At 46.5% G+C, this 20469-nt stretch overlaps 1 protein-coding gene across 4 annotated transcripts in view; it reads right to left on the reverse strand.

The window, feature by feature from the left end:
• Window positions 1-7317: 7317 nt before the first annotated feature.
• Window positions 7318-20469, reverse strand: part of LOC108432080 (rho GTPase-activating protein 21) — a 218291-nt gene continuing 205139 nt past the window's right edge. For 3 of the 4 annotated variants that reach the window (XM_017705689.2, XM_037536773.1, XM_017705679.2), the window contains 2 exons: window positions 14452-14483; window positions 9801-11989 (listed from right to left, as the gene is read on the reverse strand). In XM_017705689.2, coding sequence (XP_017561178.1) covers window positions 10364-11989; window positions 14452-14483 — 1658 coding nt within the window. In that variant the 3' untranslated portion in view covers window positions 9801-10363. Of the gene's footprint in view, window positions 8484-9800; window positions 11990-14451; window positions 14484-20469 lie in introns of those variants that run through there. The other variant, XM_017705672.2, reaches the window with a different exon arrangement.

Here is a 20469-nt window from a genome sequence, read left to right on the forward strand (position 1 = left end):
GTCGAAGCTGCTCGGAGACCCTCAGAGACCCTCTTCAGCACTGAAACACGGTCAGAAACGTTGAGACTCCGCTCAGCCGGACGCGCACAGGCGCGAGCAGCACACGCCTCGCGCTCCAAACTTTCTCTCTTGGGGCGCGCGCTGTCTCCTCCCCCTGGTTGCCAGGTGCTCGTGCAGCGCTCTTTTCTCAAACGCACGTCAGCCGTGATGATGACGTCACAGCCCGCAGGTAGTTATGTTATTAAACTACACGTCAAAAAAAAAAGCTGGTTCTTCAAGGGTTCTTTAGTAAAGACTATGGTTCTATCTAGAACCCTGAGGTCTGCATGGAACCATTTGACGCTTAAATGGTTCTCTTCATGCTGAAGTGGTCCTTCAGTTTGACGGAGAACGTGCTGTCCGCGGTTCTGTACAGCACCAAGCAGGGTTCTGCTGCCCGGTTTGTAAGAACACAGCCGTTTAAGCAAGAAGCGGTTCTGTGTGGAACTCATGGCTCTAAACAGAACCTTTTTGAAGTGTGTAGAGGAGACATCATCATCACGGAGCCCCCGTGGGTAAAAATACTACTACTAATTTTTATTATTATTATTATTAAATCGAGCGAACGTTTTGCAGTTCGTGCGCACGTTCTCTTTTATTCGTCGTCACGATTTCTTAAGTCATTCTCTAGTTTTCGTTTAAACGTGCGCACGTTTTAGTTTATTCCTGATCACGATTTTCTAAGTCGTTCTCTCGCTTTCTTTTATAGTAGTCATGTTTTATTTTTAAGGGAGCGCGCGCTATTTTTTGATTCGCCTGCAAAATCTATGTAGACACATCTAACAGCTCCCTGAGACGGTCTGACGGGTTTTGACGTGTTACAGTGATGAGAAGATGGACAGAGACGCTCATCAGGCCTGACCCTGAGGGGAGGGAGGGTGTTTGTGCTCCCCGTCCAGCTGCGGCGTTAGGGACCATCGCACAATTACAGGACGAACAGTCCAGCGTTTCACCATCCGCGCGTTAACATATCTACACCTGACCTACAGGTCTGTTAGACCCTCTCGCCCTTTGACCTCGTCCTGCACGAACGTTTGTGTGCGTGTTCAGTTCGAGGCCGCTGAAACGTCGACGCTGATCAGCTCCTCCTGTAATTGTGCGATGGTCTCTAACACCGCGGCTCGTCGCGGGAGCAGAAACGGCGCTAAACGTCTGCGTCTCTGTTGAACGTGATCACGGGAAGGCGCGGTTTAGTGAAGATGTTGGTCGTAGTTTGTCTTCTTCCTTCATTTCACCGCCAATATACCCCTCATACCCCCAGTCGTGGGCTGGAGGTCAGGGAACCAGCCCTGTGACCGGAAGGTCGCCGGTTCGATCCCCAGAACTGAGTCTGTGACTGAGGTGTCCTTGAGCAAGACACCTAACCCCCAACTGCTCCCTGGGTGCCGTGGATAGGGCTGCCCACCGCTCCGGGCAAGTGTGCTCACTGCCCCCTAGTGTGTGTGTTCACTAGTGTGTATGTGGTGCTTCACTGCAGGGACGGGTCAAATGAGGAGTTCTGATTCCTCTGTGTGCAGAACACCGCGGGAAGACGGTTCAGGATAAAAGATGAAATAGTGACTCATCAAAAAAAAAAGCAATGAATTTTTGTAAAACTTATTTCCCCAAAAATATTCACGTCAAAAAGATCGTTTCTGAAAAGATTGACGGTCTGAAAATTTTGCCTAACGACATTTTCTCGAAATATTGTGAAAACCAATTAAAGACTAATTAATGACTTGGTCCCGTTTCGCCCCTCGCCCCCACCACTGAGCCCTTAGCCCAGAATTTCTCCTTTAAAATCACGTCGTTTTATCTCAGTTTAATGTGGTTTCGATGTATTTCGGTCGTTTTCTTCATAAAAAAATCACTAATAGCGTGACAATGTCTCTGTAGCCAGCTGGCTAACTTTCCCGTTCCACCTTAAATAGTCCAGTAGTTCTGAAGCACCAGAATGTAACTGCTGCATTTAAGGTGGAACGGGAAACAAGAAGCTGATAAATAACTTCAGGTTCGTTTCCCTAATGAACGGTGTGGGGGGGGGGGGGGGGGGGGGGGCGTATGATCCCTAAATGTAACTAAAGCCCAGCAGTGAGGAGCTGAACCTTCCCCTCCTCTGCGGTCACTGCAGACGGGCAGGGGCGCCTACAGAGCGGCGCTGGTACCTGTTAATGAAGTGATGCTCTCTTGTGCTTCCCTTATTAGAGGGGCTCATTTCAGAGGGAAGATCTCAACCACTGCGCTGTAGCTCAGGTCCAAGGGGTTAGAGTAACACTCGAAAACAAGGGGTAGGGGTAAAAAGAAGAAACGGGACTGGGCCTAAATGTCTCACAATATCAACTCAGCATCTCAAAATAATGACTTGTTTTCCCAAACTCCTGCCTCAGTACCCTTAAAATACTGACTTATCAGAATATTGACTTGTTTTACCCAAAACTTGACTCAAATCAGTATAAGCAGCATTCAACACAGTCATCCCCTCAAAACTCATCACAAAACTCACAGACTTGGGTATTAGTTCCCTCATGTGCAACTGGTTACTGGACTTCCTGACCAACCGACCCCAACATGTCCGGTGGGACAACCACTGCTCATCCACCATCACCATAAACACCGGTGTACCACAAGGCTGTGTGATGAGTCCCTTCCTCTACTCCCTCTTCACCCATGACTGCAAGCCTGTCGATGGTTCCAATACCATCATTAAGTTTGCGGATGACATCACGGTGCTTGGCCTCATCAAAAACAACGATGAGACAGCCTATAGGGAGGAGGTGGATCGTCTGGCTGAGTGGTGCGACACAAACAACCTTCTGCTCAACGCTGAGGAAACTAAGGAGCTCATTGTGGACTTCAGAAGGAATGCTGACCCACATCCACCCATCCACATCAAGGGGACGGCAGTGGAGCGTGTGAACAGCTTCAAGTCCCTTGGTGTCCACATCTCCAAGGATCTCACCTGGACGACCAGCTGCTCCAAGCTGGTAAAGAAGGCTCACCAGCGCCTCTTCTTTCTGAGGAGGCTGAGGATGAACCACCATGTCCTCAGACATCCTGGTGAACTTCTATCGCTGCACCATTGAGAGCATCCTGACCAACTGCATCACAGTATGGTATGGGTGCTGCTCTGCCTCAGACCGGAAGGCGCTGCAAAGGGTGGTGAAAACTGCCCAGCGCATCATCGGTGCACCACTTCCTGCCATAGAGGACATCTACAGGAAGCGGTGTCTGAAGAGGGCTGGGAAAATCATCAAAGATCCCAGTCACCCAGCACACAGACTCTTCACCCCCCTGCCCTCTGGGAGGCGCTACAGGAGCCTCCGGACTAAGACCACCAGGTACCGGAATAGCTTCTTCCCAACAGCTGTCACACTCCTGAACTCTGCCTCCTGACATCTAAATAACAATGGACTGTACACACAGACTTACACACCACTCAACACCACTTACATCTGCTGTATATACTGCCCATTACTGTATATACTGTGTAAATACTCTACCTGTTCATAAGTACATACTTATCCCCCTTCATATTTATAACCTGTTCATAGTACTTTATAACCCCTCATATTTATAACCTGTTCATAGTACTTTATCCCCCTTCATATTTATAACCTGTTCATAGTACTTTATCCCCCTTCATATTTATAACCTGTTCATAGTACTTTATCCCCCTTCATATTTATAACCTGTTCATAGTACTTTATAACCCCTCATATTTAGAACCTGTTCATAGTACTTTATACCCCCTCATATTTATAACCTGTTCATAGTACTTTATACCCCCTCATATTTATAACCTGTTCATAGTACTTATACCCCTCATATTTATAACCTGTACATTCTTGTTTATAACCTGTATAACCTCCTTCATGTTCATACCCCCTCATATTTTTTTTAACCTGTATATACACTATAATTACTGTACATTGTAAGATATATATTTATATTGCTGCTAAGCACTTCTGGATGGATGCAAACTGCATTTTGTTGCTTTGTACCTGTGACATATGCAATGACAATAAAGTTGAATTCTATTCTATAATAAATATATAAAACGATATATAACCCTGAAATAACTCGTTCCCACATAGGGAGCATACATCGGTCAGCCGGTCTGATAAGGTCAGCACCCTGCTGACCGTAAACCACTGCTGGTCGCCAGCTTTGCCTTCAGTGGGCCAACAGTGGCCCACTATCCTCTTTCCATCAGGGTTACTATGGTTTTTGACACAGTATCTCAAAATCTTGGGAAAATTAGACATTATTTTGAGATATTAAGTTAGCATTTCAGCATTAAAGTCAACAGTGGCCATTCGGACACATCATACAGCTCCCAGAAAGAGAAGGAAAGGAGAAACTCGCCCCTACACCCCACATGTAGCCCCTTAATAGGCAGGAAGGTGCACTAATACGGTCTCATTTGTTCTGAACCAACTCTTTAGAACGGATCCTTTGAAAGAATCAAATGGCTGATTCATTGATTCACAAGCCAAACTTCTAATTTCCTCCATTTAAACTTCATGTGACTGCAGACACCTGCCTCTCCAGCGTTTCTTCTGAAAAGGGTAATTAATAGGGTGTTTGTGCTGCAGTAACAACCTCTGCTCTTCTGGGAAGGCTTTAAACTAGATGTTTTGCTGTGAGGAGCTGATTGAGCATTAGTGAGGTCAGGTACTGATGTTGGATGGTCAGTTCTGGATCACAAACTCATCCCAACGCTATGGGATGGAGCTCCATCACTCCAGAGAAACCTGCTCCACAGCCCAATGCTGGGGGCTTTAAACTCAAGGTGGGCGATTTGACAGAATTATGTCACGAAAGCTGAAGATATTTCTTGATGCACGACGTGCTTCACAATAGTTAGTGATTCTGAGATTCGCTAAGCTGGGACAGACTGAGCACCAGCAGTGTCGCTTCTAGGTCCCATTTTACCCCCCTCCAGTCGCATTTCACCCCCCCCCCTCCAGTCGCATTTCACCCCCCCCCCTCCAGTCCCCTTTCACCCCTCTCCAGTCCCATTTCACCCCCCCTCCAGTCGCATTTCACCCCCCCCTCCAGTCCCCTTTCACCCCTCTCCAGTCCCCTTTCACCCCTCTCCAGTCCCCTTTCACCCCTCTGCAGTCCCCTTTCACCCCTCTCCAGTCCCCTTTCACCCCTCTCCAGTCCCCTTTCACCCCCCTCCAGTCCCATTTCACCCCTCTCCAGTCCCCTTTCACCCCTCTCCAGTCCCATTTCACCCTCTCCAGTCCCCTTTCACCCCTCTCCAGTCCCATTTCACCCCCCTCCAGTCGCATTTCACCCCTCTCCAGTCGCATTTCACCCCTCTCCAGTCCCATTTCACCCCTCTCCAGTCCCCTTTCACCCCTCTCCAGTCCCATTTTACCCCTCTCCAGTCCCATTTCACCCCTCTCCAGTCCCATTTCACCCCTCTCCAGTCCCATTTTACCCCTCTCCAGTCCCATTTCACCCCTCTCCAGTCCCCTTTCACCCCTCTCCAGTCCCCTTTCACCCCTCTCCAGTCCCCTTTCACCCCTCTCCAGTCCCCTTTCACCCCTCTCCAGTCCCATTTCACCCCTCTCCAGTCCCATTTTATCCCTCTCCAGTCCCCTTTCACCCCTCTCCAGTCCCATTTTATCCCTCTCCAGTCCCCTTTCACCCCTCTCCAGTCCCCTTTCACCCCTCTCCAGTCCCCTTTCACCCCTCTCCAGTCCCATTTTATCCCTCTCCAGTCCCCTTTCACCCCTCTCCAGTCCCCTTTCACCCCTCTCCAGTCCCCTTTCACCCCTCTCCAGTCCCATTTTACCCCTCTCCAGTCCCATTTCACCCTCTCCAGTCCCCTTTCACCCCTCTCCAGTCCCCTTTCACCCCTCTCCAGTCCCATTTTATCCCTCTCCAGTCCCCTTTCACCCCTCTCCAGTCCCCTTTCACCCCTCTCCAGTCCCCTTTCACCCCTCTCCAGTCCCCTTTCACCCCTCTCCAGTCCCATTTCACCCTCTCCAGTCCCATTTCATCCCATTTCACCCCTCTCCAGTCCCCTTTCACCCCTCTCCAGTCCCCTTTCACCCCTCTCCAGTCCCCTTTCACCCCTCTCCAGTCCCATTTTACCCCTCTCCAGTCCCCTTTCACCCCTCTCCAGTCCCATTTCACCCCTCTCCAGTCCCATTTCACCCCTCTCCAGTCCCCTTTCACCCCTCTCCAGTCCCATTTTACCCCTCTCCAGTCCCATTTCACCCCTCTCCAGTCCCCTTTCACCCCTCTCCAGTCCCCTTTCACCCCTCTCCAGTCCCATTTTACCCCTCTCCAGTCCCATTTCACCCCTCTCCAGTCCCCTTTCACCCCTCTCCAGTCCCATTTCACCCCCCCTCCAGTCGCATTTCACCCCCCCCTCCAGTCCCCTTTCACCCCTCTCCAGTCCCCTTTCACCCCTCTCCAGTCCCATTTCACCCCTCTCCACCTCTTAGCCTTCCGTTTTGTGTGTTCAGGTCTGGGGGTAAGGTGTCCTGATTTTTGTTGAGATAGAGAGGCAGGGCAAAGCGTTGGGGCTACATGACCCTCCAAACGGAAGTTTTTCAGACTCACCCCAAACAGAGGTATGAGAAAAAACCCAGACAAGACGGTCGAACAAGAGACCAAAAAAACCTGCAAATGTGAGAATTTTCTCGGTAAAAACTTACGATAACCATTATATTACCTCAATTTAAGGCTGTTTCAATGGATTACGGTCATTTTCTTCATAACAAGCATAAACAATCCCTAGCAGTATTGCTGATATCTCTGTAGCTATCTAGCCAACTTTCCCGTTCCACCTTAAACAGTCCAGCAGTTCTGCCACCTGAAGCACCAGAATGTAACTGCTGCACCGTTTAAGGTGGAACGGGAAAATCTGAACAAGAATCTGGAGAATCAGCTTCACATCATTGAAGAATCAGTGGAGGGTGATAATAAATAATTGCCCCCCTCTTTGAAGGCGTATGATCCCTAAATGTAGCTAAAGCCCAGCAGTGAGGAGCTGAACTTTCCCCTCCTCTGCTGTCCCTGCAGAGCGGCGCTGGTAGCTGATAATGAAGAGATGCTCTTTTTATTTGAGGGTCTCATTTCAGAGGGAAGATCTCAACCACTGCCCCCTGTAGCTCATTTCTAAGGGGCAAAAATAAGAACTGGGATTGGGCCTTAGCTGTAAGACATGAAGTCGAAGAAACAGCATTCACAGCATTCAGAGGCTTCTGAACATGAAACGGAGAAACAAATACCAGCGTAAGCAGACCTGCCGTAAAGAAAGCGATAATGGAAACACTCTCGTAAAAAGACGATTTATTTCCAGTGTTCTTTTCTTCCTTTTTGCGATGCATTTGGTGGTCATACAGGCAAGATGGAACTTGCTTACAGAAGCACGACGTCATGCACACTGTCCCAGCCTCGCCAACCTCCCACAGGTCTCTGCACTGGTCGCATTCAACTCTGGACCAAGGGAACAGAAAAAATAAACAAAAACAAACAAAAAAAAAAACATATATATATACATATACAGTTAATTTACCACCTAAATAAAACTCCAAAGTGAGTGTAAAAATAATACATAGTGGACCAGTGGGAGCCCGTAAGACGACTGGAAGGCTTAAGTAGTGGAAGCACTGTTTGTGGGATGCATCGTTTTGTATAAAAATGTAGAATTATTTCCAACGGAGTCTTCGGTCCTTCACGACTTTCTTCCATATCAGTAACGGACAGCAAGAAAATAATGGCACCCTTTCCTGTTCCCGAGATCAGCTGAACGAGGCACTTCTTTGTAAGCGAACATGGCTCTGCGTGATCCGACGGCTCGTCCCGCCACGCCTGCCCTCCAGTTATGCAGAAGGTTGGTGACAGTTGGTGTGGTACCGGTATAAAGGACCGAGCGGCGGTGCTTAAAGCACCTGCTACCCAAAGTCCTATAGAAATATAAAACAACTTCATTCTCGCTTTGTCCATTTTAACGTCTGGCTGCTCCGGCGCACTGTAAAAAAAAAAGCTTCCCACAGCACACAGCACAGAAAAAAGCCCAGGCACGGACTTGACTTCAGAATAATCATATAAAAAAAAAAACAATAACATCTCAAGTACTGAAAAAATATGTACACTTAGGTTTCAGTAACAAGCAACTACCTGTTTGTTAGTACGACAGCACAGCAAGCATATACATTCTTCATATGAGTAACAGGAACAGGTTTATTTCGTCTGTCATTCCTATTAAGGTTAGTGTTCTTCAGTAACGGTCACTCAGATGCTCTAGCGTCCAAGACAGGAGAGATGCTTCTCTTGTCGGTCAAGAAAGCGAAGGTAAACGACATCATTCATATAGTCTCCTAAAGCTGGAGCAACTTCATATTTACTGGGGTTTCGAGAGAAGAGCTCGGCTACGGCGTCTATTCCAGTCTGTTAAAGTGAGCTTGATACATTTTACTCCAGTTATTCTTCTTATGAGCCTATACACATAAAGATATATACAATTTAGATTTATATATATGTATATATTTATATATACTTTGTTTAAAAATAAGAGGGGGGGGATTAAAAGAATAAAATATTGTGCATTACCCATTCTAGGAACATTCATTCACTCCGTTTCATTCACTCGGTTACTTCCAAGCTCTGGCCCACGTTTAGCAACTTAAACGCAGATCTGGGATCAGTTTTAAGCCTTTTACATAAAATCCAATGAAGACAAACTCCAGGATGAAAAACGAAGCAGTTTTTTTTTTTTTTTTTTGGTTTATTTTTAATTTATTTATGCTTTTGAATCGATGTACTAAACAAGAAACTTATTACTGATGAAATTTGCTTTCAATAAGACGAAACTGAGCCGACAAATTAAAAGTTTACATTCGATAAACTAAATGATTCGCTAAAATGATTACAGTATGTTACAGTTCGCACCACGAAGAAGGTTCACAATCGGACGCAATGAATTCTATTATAGTTTAGTTACACGTTTCACTTTGGCTTCAAAATGTTTCCATCATTTCAAGAACTGAGGCTACAGTGAGCGTCTGAGCGTCTGCGGAGTTTTTTATTTTTATTTTTTTAAGATTAAGAGAACCTTATTAGTCCCACAACGGGGAAATTTCATCTCCGCATTTTGACCCATCCGTGAAGTGGAACACCACACACACACTAGGGGGCAGTGAGCACACCTGCCCGGAGCGGTGGGCAGCCCTATCCGCAGCACCTGGGGAGCAGTTGGGGGTTAGGTGTCTTGCTCAAGAGCACCTCAGTCACATATTGTGGGCTCTGGGGATCGAACCGGCGACCGGTCACAGGGCCGGTTCCCTGACCTCCAGACCCACGACTGCCCCTACTTTCCACAACTGATCAGTATTTTTAATCTGAGATGCCTGATAAATACAGGTCTGTCCAGTCTTTGAGGTCCTATTATGTACTGTATAAAGGGCATAAAGCGATCCCAGAGTTCTGTAAATATAGGCCCTGGTCCTGGAGTGGCCCTGTCCTGCACATTTTAATATCTTCCCTGCTCCAAGCCTGAACTGACCACACTCCTGACCCGACCTGCATGAGCCCCCCCCCCCCCCCAATATTGGGGCAGTCATGGGCTGGAGGTTAGGGAACCAGCCTACCAGCCTCGTGACCGGAAGGTCACCGGTTTGATCCCCAGAGCCGACAGCACATGACTGAGGTGTCCTTGAGCAAGACACCTAACCCCCAACTGCTCCCCAGGCGCCGTGGATAGGGCTGCCCACCGCTCCGGGCAAGTGTGCTCACTGCCCCCTAGTGTGTGTGTTCACTAGAGTGTATGTGGTGTTTCACTTCACAGATGGTTAAATGTGGAGGTGGAATTTCCCCGGTTGTGGGTCTAATAAGGGCCTCTTAATTTATTAATATGGTAAGTTCAGTAATTAAACGGCAATTGTTTATTTAACTTATTTTCCCCCTCGAAATTCAAGAGAACATGTCTTTTGACCAGGGGAGCTATAACTTTTACATACGGCGTTTGAATGAATTCCATCTGCCAGATCAGACTGAGGTCCTGTTGCCGCGTCTCGGATACGTACAGGATTTCAGTGCTATGTATGAAAGAGGCGCAAACTGGAATTAAAAATGTCACATTAAAACCAAATCTGTGTCTCATTTGAAGAAAACACCTGGTTTATGCCACAGTTACCTGCAGTGTGAACATATTAAACACCCAGTTCAACTCATGAAGAGCTTATTAATTAGCAGGGAAAGCTCTAAAATGTGCAGGGCAGGGATCTCCAGAGTCAGGACCAGGGACAGAGACACACACACACGCACACACACACACGCACACACACACACCCACCCTGACAGACAGACGACTGTTGTCGTTTCATAGACACTGGTAGAATCGGGAGCGGACGACTTGTGCCCCGGATAGTTTGTGTGGGTGTGTATCAGAGCCCAGGTTGAGGCTGGTTTTGCCTTTGGCCTGCGGTCCGCCCCCATTCACCTGCTCCGTGCTCGACTGGGGGTTTGGGGTTGAAACAGGATGACTAGGGGTAGAAACTAAGTGAAGTGGAGTAGAAACTGAGTGATTTGGCTCCTCACCAGCCCCAGACTTAACCTCTGACACCACTAGCCTGTCTGTTTCTTTGCTACCCCGGGAACCCCCACCCTTCCAGCGCTCGCGGGCTATCCAGTCCCGGATTGAGATTTCTTGGGGTTTGAGCTGATCAGCAGCAGGTAGTTCAGCCCCCTGATCGCCCCCACCCTGCTCACGCCAGTCGTTAATAACTGCCAGCTCCCCGAAATCCCTCTGCCCGCCCATGGTGTGGCGCCGGCGGATACTTTTCTTTTTTGAGTCGTCAGACGTGCGGCTCTTCCGCTCTCCTATTCCGAACATATCATCAGCGGACAAGCGGAGGCGGGACTTCAGCCTCTCTGTGATTCTGAGTCGCCTGGATGGCTCGTGGCGATCCGATTCGCTGCGAGACGAGGACGAGCTCAAGCTTCCAGTAGAACGGCCTTTCTTCATGGCCTCAAGGACACGGGACAGGCGGTTCGGTTCACTCCGGCTCCCAGTTCCAGTTCCAACTCCAGCTCCAGCTCCCTCCACTGAGGACTCACTGTCTGTCTTTTGCCTCACTGACCGCCTCCTGGACAGCGAGTCGCACTCAATCAGCCTATGGGAAGGCAGAAGGCGGCGGCTTTCTGCTTTTTCCGTAGCTGCAGAAGGCTCAGTTTTGTGTCCACAGCAGTCCACAGCAGGGGTTACTGCGCCCCCACTGGTGAAAACGGGGAAGTCACTCTCGCTGTCTGTTTCCATCGGTCGTCCCTCACTGACCAGCTCACTTCGTTCATCGTCGGCCTCGTCTCCGGCGCGACTCTCAGTCATTGACTGCACCTCCGGGCTCAGCGCGCTCGACTCCGCCCCCGTCAGGAAGGTGTTGGAGGAGGTGGTGGAATAGTCTGATGTGATGGAGCTCACTTCGGCAGTGGCTGAGGCTCCAGTAGGCCCTGCTGGAGAAAGCTCCATGGCAGACGGGGTTGCTGTACCCCACCTCCTGGGCCTGCTTCTGGGAACGGAAGCTCCAGAACTCATGGTACCCAAGTCTGAGGTAGCCTCATCCATCTGAGAAGGGGGATCGGACAGGGAGCTTTTAGGATGCGCCGCAGTCCGGCAGCCAGGCTTGGGTGAGACTGAGTGTCTTGGAGAGGCTGAAGGCTTGTCTCTCATGAAGAAGGAGTTCCTGTGTTCTTTTCGGCTCTTGGGCGTCGTCGTGGCATCTTCTTTTCCATGATACGGCTCTACAGCTGGTACAGGGCTTGCGTCCCCTTCGGCCTCCTCTTGCCCTTGGACAGCAAGTTCTTTCTTAGGAAAGACTCCATCCAGGTCATCGTCAGAGCTGCTAGGCTGCAGCTTCTCCTTGTGCTTCCTTCGTTTGCGATTGGCCGCAGCAAAGATTGAGGAGACCAGCTCGCGGCTGCACTGATCCCTCCCCGACCCCCAGGAGCCCTGCAGAGAGAGAGGGAAAAGAGGTAGAGAGAGAGAGAGACATGATAAAGATAAAGGCAGAGACAGGTGAGAAACCAGTTAATTCAATACCAGTACTGAGAGCTGTAGCAGCAGTAAGAGCAGTAAACCAAAGGCCTAACCGCTGACCAGGCAGGTGGAACTGCAGCACCACGCCTGCTGCTCTGAAATCAGACAAAGTCAAAAAGAGAGAGAGCCTCAAAGTAGCAAAACCAGCAACAGCAATGGGAACACAGGAGAAAGCTGCATGATTCCTTGCCCAAAGCTAGGAAGGTTGAAGATGACAGCAATGTATACACAGCGAGGAGAGAAGGGGTCATATTGCGTATCCGACGAAGGGTCAACAAGGCGTTATTTGCACTGCACGGTGCTGTTTCCACTTATAAAATGTGATCTGCCACTGATTAGATAGACGGTGTCTGACTACAGGCGTTCTGTTTCTGTTGACTCAGAAGCCAGATTTATACCTGTCGTCAGAGAACCTGGAGCGTTTCATAGCTTCCCTGACTACCAAGCAAAATAACCAGTCGCAGCTGATTGTTTTCGTCTGACGTGTAGCGTCAGGAGATTTTCAAAACAGCTCTACAATAAAAACCACTTTAATGTAAAACCAATTTATATGCGCTTCAAAGAATCCAGAATCCAACGACTACATCAGTACCAACCTTAGAATGGCTTGTATTGTTAAAGTAAAGGTGGGCAACTCCTTGGAAAAGTGTTGTCCACTGAAATGGTAAAACCAGCTGCGCTGAACTGTGTGAACACGTATGTGTTCCCAAACGTAGGCCAGCTTAACTTGGATATCAAATGCTTTGTCCTTACATAACTAGAGTGGATATATACACACACACTGATCAGGCGTCACATTAAGACCACCTCCTTGTTTCTACACTGTCCACTTTATCAGCTCCACTTACTGTATAGCTGCACTCTGTAGTTCTACAGTTACAGACTGTAGTCCATCTGTTTCTCTGATACTCTGTTACCCTGTTCTTCAGTGGTCAGGACCCCCATGGACCCTCACAGAGCAGGTACTCATTGGGTGGTGGATCATGACAACACTGAGCACAGTTTTTACTGGGCGTTTGAGGCCAGTGTTAGAAGATAAAAGTGACGCAAGTTTATCAGTGTTCAGTTTAGGTTTTAGTGTTTTGCACAATATAAACATTTCAGATTCTGGCTGTTAAAAAGTGACGATACATCTCAAAATAATAGGTCACTTACAAAAACACCTACAAAAGCAGGTTTGCTTATAGGGCTGAACGGTTTGTGGGGATTTTTCTGACCAATATTGCGGTCGAGATTTAAATGCAGTGAATTTGTATAAACTCATTTCCAAGCTTGTTTTCGTGCCCAAGAAGAGCAGAAAATCCACTTCTTTTGGCACGAAGCTTGAACACTGAGTGTTGTGATGGTTGTGATGTCACATATACTCATGGTCATGGTCTAACTCATCCACAGGCAGCTTACAAGCTCAGTGTTATTCTTTTTTTTTCTCCATTTTTTGTTGATAATGTATTATATAATAAAAATGCTGCTCTTACAATTTAAAAGCTGCACTTTTTCAAATTGTGATGAATTTCAGCTCTACTTAATCGTCTAAAAACAGCTTTAATCGTGTACTGCTATGTTTACCGAAACCGACATTTTAATTACACCGTGATATACATTTTTGGCAGGTTAAGCAGGTTAGTAAGTTTATCTGGCCTCAGTCTGTATGACTAATATCACGATCATTTCTGGATTCAGGTTTTTAGCAACAGAAGCCACGGATCTCCATCTTTACAACAGCAACCTGCCGTCCCATTCATCCTGCTGGTCAGCACAGAAAAAAAAACTGCTTCAAGTCAGCGTTTTTCAACCTAGAGCGCCTGGAGCGTTGCACTAAAATGCATTCATGGAATATTTACATTTACATTTATGGCGTTTGGCTGACTCTCTTATCCAGAGCGACTTACAATTTGGTCATTTTACACAGGCAGGTGAAGGCGATGTTAGGAGTCTTGCCCAAGGACCCTTATTGGTATAGTGTAGGGTGTTTACCCAGGTGGGGATTGAACCCCAGTCTACAGCGTAGAAGGCAGAGGGGTTACCCACTACACTAACCTACCACATAAATGGTGCATTGGATGCAAAAACACAAAGTACAATGTGACCCCCTCCAGAAGCAGCATCCTTCTTCACCAGAGCAGGTAAGACAAGCCAAGATGTGGCACAATTCATTCACCAAATGATGCATGTCATTATAAATAAATAAATAAATAAATGAATGAATGAATAAATAAATGGACTCTGATCCTTCTGTCGAAGCAGACCTGCAGGTTCGGTGAGGTTCAGTATGAAGCGCTGCACTGGGTGTGGGGAGGGTGGATTTAAAGTGGTCTAACTCACCCCACTGTGTCTAACTCACTATCAGAGAGCTTCTGGCCAAGACTTGCACTCACCTTAGATTTAGCTGAATCACTAGTGGGTGAATCTGTGGAGGGAGAAAGAGAGAGAGAGTGAAGAACTGAACAAAAACACAGTGGACACAGTCAGGCACTGACAGTGAGTTGAAACTTAGTGATGAGTAGATACAGCAACGGAAGAGAGAGAGTGAGTGAGCGTGAGACGAGAGAGAGATGAAGAAAGTAGTGACCACCATGAGAACGCACTGTGCATGACCGGTTTGGCGAAGAACAGAAGAGGACGGACGGAAAGAACGCATGCAGATAAACGAGTGAGCACTACAGCGTGTTACACTCAGGTCCACAACCACCAGCACGTGGCGACCTTTCCCAACTACAACAAAGAACCCAGACAAACAAAGCAGGTCAGATTCAGACGAAGATAAACAAACGAACAAATAAGTTTGAGAAATTGCGCCAGCCTTTCATGACGGAGCCGGGAAGCTCTCATGAAAGCAGAGGAGGCCATTGGGAGCAAATCATGGTTCTGAGTGTAGCTGTAGAGATGAGTGCACATCACAACACAATGAGAACCAGTCGGATGGAGCTTGCCATGCAGTGAGAATGTGAAGATGGTATTAAGTACATAAAGCCTAACCATAACAAAAATCCCCAAAAACGCTTAATAAGTAAGAAAACGAGGAAAACGGAGCAATTGACCTTTTGCAAAATAGTGACTGGTGCCTCTCAGAGAATCAAAACAGTCTAAGTGCGATTTATTCTGTAAGGTGAAGGGAAACTCTTTAAAACACCTACTTAAACCTCCCAAAACAAACCTGCAGTGAGAACGGCGGTGGCAGTAAATTGGGCTGAGTTATTAGACTAAAGGCCTCAGCAGACTTCTTGCGGAGACGACGTTCGCCTGGCTTCAGCGAACAATGTGACGTAATTGCGGAGAAAACGAACAACCGCAGACGTCGCAGGGAGGCTTCGCTCGGAGTGTCGTGCACAGGCCGGCTGGGTGAACTCCTGGGACGAAGACGCTACGCGGCAAAGCCTCCGACTGGTCGGTAGAAAACGAGGTGTGCTGTTAAACTTTGAGGAGCTTCGGCTTTTTCAGACACACTAATATTTTGCTGTGAAATGCAAGTTTGTTATATAAAGAATGAAGATCTCCTGAATGGAAGACGCTGAGTCCGTGAGTTGGTAATACTAACTAGCACTGGGCACCAAAACTTACAGGTCGTCTTATATTTAGGATCACGAAAGGACGAGGCTGAAGTTGGCTTCCTCTTCACCAGCTTCTTGTTGGAACTTTCCCGTTCCACCTTAAACGGCGGCAGCATTCTGAGCTCAAACGGCGTCAGAGTTAGAGCAGCGGAAGAATCGTTTTCCGGCCGTCATGAAACTTATCAGAAAACGTCCCAGCGTCACGAGGAGCAGCCGCAACAGGCAACACGAAACCGAGCTCGCAGGAAAATGCCTTCGTGCGACCTGCGAGAATTTTGTTTCGCAAGAAGTGCTGAGGCCTTGAGAAACAGCAGAAAGGTGGCAGAGAAGAACGCTAATTCAGTCACGTGCTCTTCTGTTTTTATGGTATTCCTGAAGCTGAAAAAGGTGGAGGCATATATCGCTGCTGTCGGAGGAAAACCTCGTATCTCCAAAATAATAACTTTACAGGAGAAGGAGAAAACATACTTCACTTTCAATGTAAGTCAATGGAACCAGAATTTTTCCCATGTCATTTTGGGTCATTTCTTTTAGGCCGTTCATCATAAAATTTACAAACAATGTAAAAAGTAAAAGATGCTTTCAAATTATGTCAAAAACTAAAAATGCCAAAAATGGAGATACAAGGTTTTCTCCCGACAGCAACGATATATTTTTAGCTCTACAGTAAAATAAACTACACACAATATACTGTTAATGCCAACACTCATTTAATGTGATATCCAAGGATAAATACAGGACAATGATAAATCAGTCAGATTGGGCAGGGCTGTACAGGCTCACGTCTGCAGTAAAAACACATTAATGTACTCGTTTGCATGGTGTCCTTCATATTTTCATTAAAGTTTCATTAAAGACGACGAGCCCTCCTCAGAATATAATGGTGTGCTGACCAGCTCTGATACAGCTTTAGGATTCGTGTTGTGGTTTCTGTTCTAGGCGTGTTCTAAGTTCTACATTTAACCTTGCACTGCAGATGAAAAGTAACCACAGGCTAAATAAGTCAAGAAATAAAGATGCTGATTAATAATGAATCGATTAATCAATTAGTCTTCGGCTATTAAATTAATCGCCCACTGTTTTTGGTAATCGATTAATCGATTCGAATAATTTTATTTTTCAAAAAAAAAAAAAAAAAAAAAAAAACTTTAAAAGTTACATTTTCTGGTTTCTTTACTCCTCTGTGACACCAAGCTGAGTCATCTTGGGCTTTGGAAAACACTGATCGACATTTTTCACCATTTTCAGACATTTTATAGACCGAACAGCTAATTTCTAGATTAATCAGTGAAATTTCAGCTAATTTCTAGATTAATCAGTGAAAATAATCATTAGACGCAGCTCTAAACCTGTTGCTTTACCGGCAGGTGGCTAAATGATCAAAACGGGGTTCTAGGATTCCTCTTTTGTTTGATTAGTTACATTCATAATTCGTCAATTCCTAAACATGCATGTCGGCACGTCTTGAAAAGCCAGTTTAGCTTTTTTAATAATGAAATGTTTTCATATTTACTCGTCTGTGTGCCTCTGTTTCTTTTGTGTGACTGAACCTTTTAGTCTGTAAAACTGCTTTGGATACTAACAGGTGGCCTGAGCTGAACGTGTGATGGACACAGAAACAGCAAGGAGGCAGGATTTGTCACAACTTTATCAAACGGTCAATTATTCCCCCAAAATGAAAGATTTCTTGCTTTTTAAATCATATTTTACATTAGAGTGGCAATACTAAACAGAAGAAACTAGGGATGTGCATTCTGACTCATTTTGATATACAAGTATCCACAAAGGCCAATTTACAGCCCGGGCAACAAGTCGCTCGACAAAAACCTGTGACGGATGTTGCAGCACTGTTGGTTTTCCTAGCCCTGCACGGCAAAAACGCCAGGATGGAAAATCCCAGAACCACACAGAAGTCTGAAAACGGCTGTAGGGTTTTAAGATTAATACTACTCATTTTCCGTACGCATTGTGTTTCACTCACAAGCTCTTCCTGGGTCATACACGGTTGCCAGATTCGCAGTTTTCCCCAAAAATTCCGGTTACTCTGAAAGCGTGTGGGAATTACACTGGCAATTTCGCAGGTGCATTTTCTACTTGGACTACTTATTAAGTAATCACAGTCGGGGAAAAAGGTTTAAAAGTGAAAACAAATCGTCTTATAAATGTATACTGAGCCTAGCTCTGAACAGCTGGCCACACCGTGACCATTGCCATAATCCAGAGCGTAGAACTTTGAGTTTCCGTCCAAGCAGGGCGTGCGGCAACGTCTACGCCCTTTCAACGTTTTGATGAAGATCTGTGACACCGTAGCAGAAAAAATGGGCTTTGTTTTGGGTTTTTTTCTCGGGATGTAGGGCGTTTTTTAGGTAACAGCACTGGTATCATTAATGTGAAGCACCAGCATGTAGTACTCTACAAGCCCTAGAAAGCACACACACTTCTCCCATGTCTCCAGCGCTCAACAGACTCCGCCCTTTCAGCTAACAGAGGACAGTTTTAACTTGGGTTACTAGAGTGCCAGTAGAGTGCTCCCCCTTGTGGACAGTCTTCTTAAACATGAGTGAGTGAGGTACAAGCAGAGAACTTGCAGAGAAGATCACCGTTTTGTAACGCTTTCCAGGTTTCTCAAACGCTAGAGGGCGCTCTAGTTCAAAATGAATGGGTTAAGATGGATCATCTGAGCTACTGAGGATTCATTTACTGAACACAGAACAGCATAAAACATTTTAACACCGCTGTTATATTTTTAAGAGCTTTTAAAGTCGAGTTACAGGAGTTTAAAACTGCACCTCACGTACGTTCATGACGTCTGTGAGTGCGAACAGCCAATGAGCTGCTCCGCTCTCCAACCAATCAGCACTCAGTGGCAGTAATGTTAGTGTCCTGCTGCCCAAAACCCATCCGCTGTAGAAAAAAGGAGTTTTTTTTTTGTAGTTTTAGTGAAATCCGTCCTTCTACTTTTCTAAAATTAAAGGAAAGTTCTGGGTGAGTGATTAGAAACTATTTTAACTTTTCGTTTTTAGCTGTTGAGCTCCATTTACTCCCATTCATTGTGGACTCGCTTGCGGGTATATAACGGAGGAAATAGGAAGCGGCCAGGCTGCTCTTAAACCGGCTCTGCTACAAGCCAGATCCACAAGGTTCTTTGCATCTAAAAAATTAGCAGCATGCAGAAGAACATTCACTCATGTTCTTAACAACTCAGGAAGCAGCAAAGCACCAACATAACATAGCATGTGATTTTTCTTCGAATTGTAATCGATGTGTTTGCTTCGTTTCCCGTGATCAAACATAATGAACACTCCAATAGTGATTAGCAGCCATGCACATCCCTAGTCGCATCACATATTGCCGAACTAGACGTTCAAATAATGCCCATCATGTTTTTGTACGCTTGAATTGTACTGTAGAGCTATTACACATTACAGTAACACAAACACAGTCCTGTTCCAGACGTAACTGAAGAAACACAAGTTTTAAAGTCAGAACTAAGGGTGGTGTTATGTGCCGTCATGACAACAGTGATGTGGCAAAGACAGAAATGGCCATGGAGTGAACCCAGAGACGAAATGGCGAGGGGGGGGGGGGGGTCAGAGAGGGGCTAGCTATGAAGAAAACACAAGACTACACTACAGAAAGACAGAATGTCAGCAAGGAAAGGCCTAAGAGATCAATCCACTGCTGTCTTTACTGTTGTTGTTCATTAATTTTTTATTTTCTTTCAAATTTTGAGTGGCATTTCTTCTCTGGTGAGCCGAGCCCCCCTGCCCACCCCTTTTGGCTTGTTGTTGTGGTGACGGATGGTATGAGCGAGTGAGGTTCCAGAGCGGATTGGCATTACCATGCTGTCTCTCCGTCGGGCCAGCGTTCAGAGAGAGAGAGAGAGAAGAAGAGGAGGAGGAGGAGTAGGAGGGAAGGGGGCGAGAGACAGCGGGACAGCCTTTGAGACAGCAGCACTGCCCTGTGTGAGACTCACTCACAAAAACACCCCGGCTTCACCTCCCCTGCACTCGTTTTTCACTGCCTCTGCATCTTTTTTTTTTCTTTCTTTTTTTTTTTCTTTTTTTCCCCCCCTCACAGAAAGCGAGGGTTCCTGCAGATTAGACAGCTACACTGCGGGCAACAGTCCTCTTTCTTCCTACAGCTCCAGCTGCCCATCACGGACATTACAGAGTCCATCAGTGACATCACGGTGTGATAGACTCCGCCCACCTGGCCTGCGGTCAAGATCAGTATGTGTGAATGCTGGGAAAGGCCTTAGGAGACGCGACACGCGGGGGCTAGAGACAGAGGGATCAGAGTTTGGCAAGCTTGCTCTTCACTTTGGCTCATGTTTCTGTGTTGTTTATTTGTTTGGCAAGACTATTTTAGGGAAACATCATGGCATGTTAGAGTGACTGTAAGCAGAGAGTAAACAGGGACAGCCCAGTGGAGTTTGGACACAGAGAAAGACACGTGCACTACGGGACGGGACAGAAAAGACAGAGGGGAGAACACAAAACTCACAATGAAGGGACTCAACTAAAAGCACACGGATAAATGCACTGAGAATCCAACTAATAAACTACGTTTAGCCAGGCAAACTATCATAGACACAATAGTTTGCCTTACAAACTCACACAGGCGGTCTGGCTGAGCCATGGCACATCACTTATTTTCTACTCATGGTTGAGAAAATAGTGGGAGAAGCAATTATGTTCTCACTAGAATAAAGCAGCGTTTACTAGGTCTTCTTTAAAGGGCCCATATCCTACATTTTTACTGATTTATTTATCCATCTGGCTGCCAATGTTACTGTCCTTTTAAGGCCAATGTATGTAACAGCCTCAGTTCTGCTCTGTATTC

Source organism: Pygocentrus nattereri, chromosome 3, assembly GCF_015220715.1.
Source record: "Pygocentrus nattereri isolate fPygNat1 chromosome 3, fPygNat1.pri, whole genome shotgun sequence".
Classification (NCBI taxonomy): Eukaryota; Metazoa; Chordata; class Actinopteri; order Characiformes; family Serrasalmidae; genus Pygocentrus; species Pygocentrus nattereri.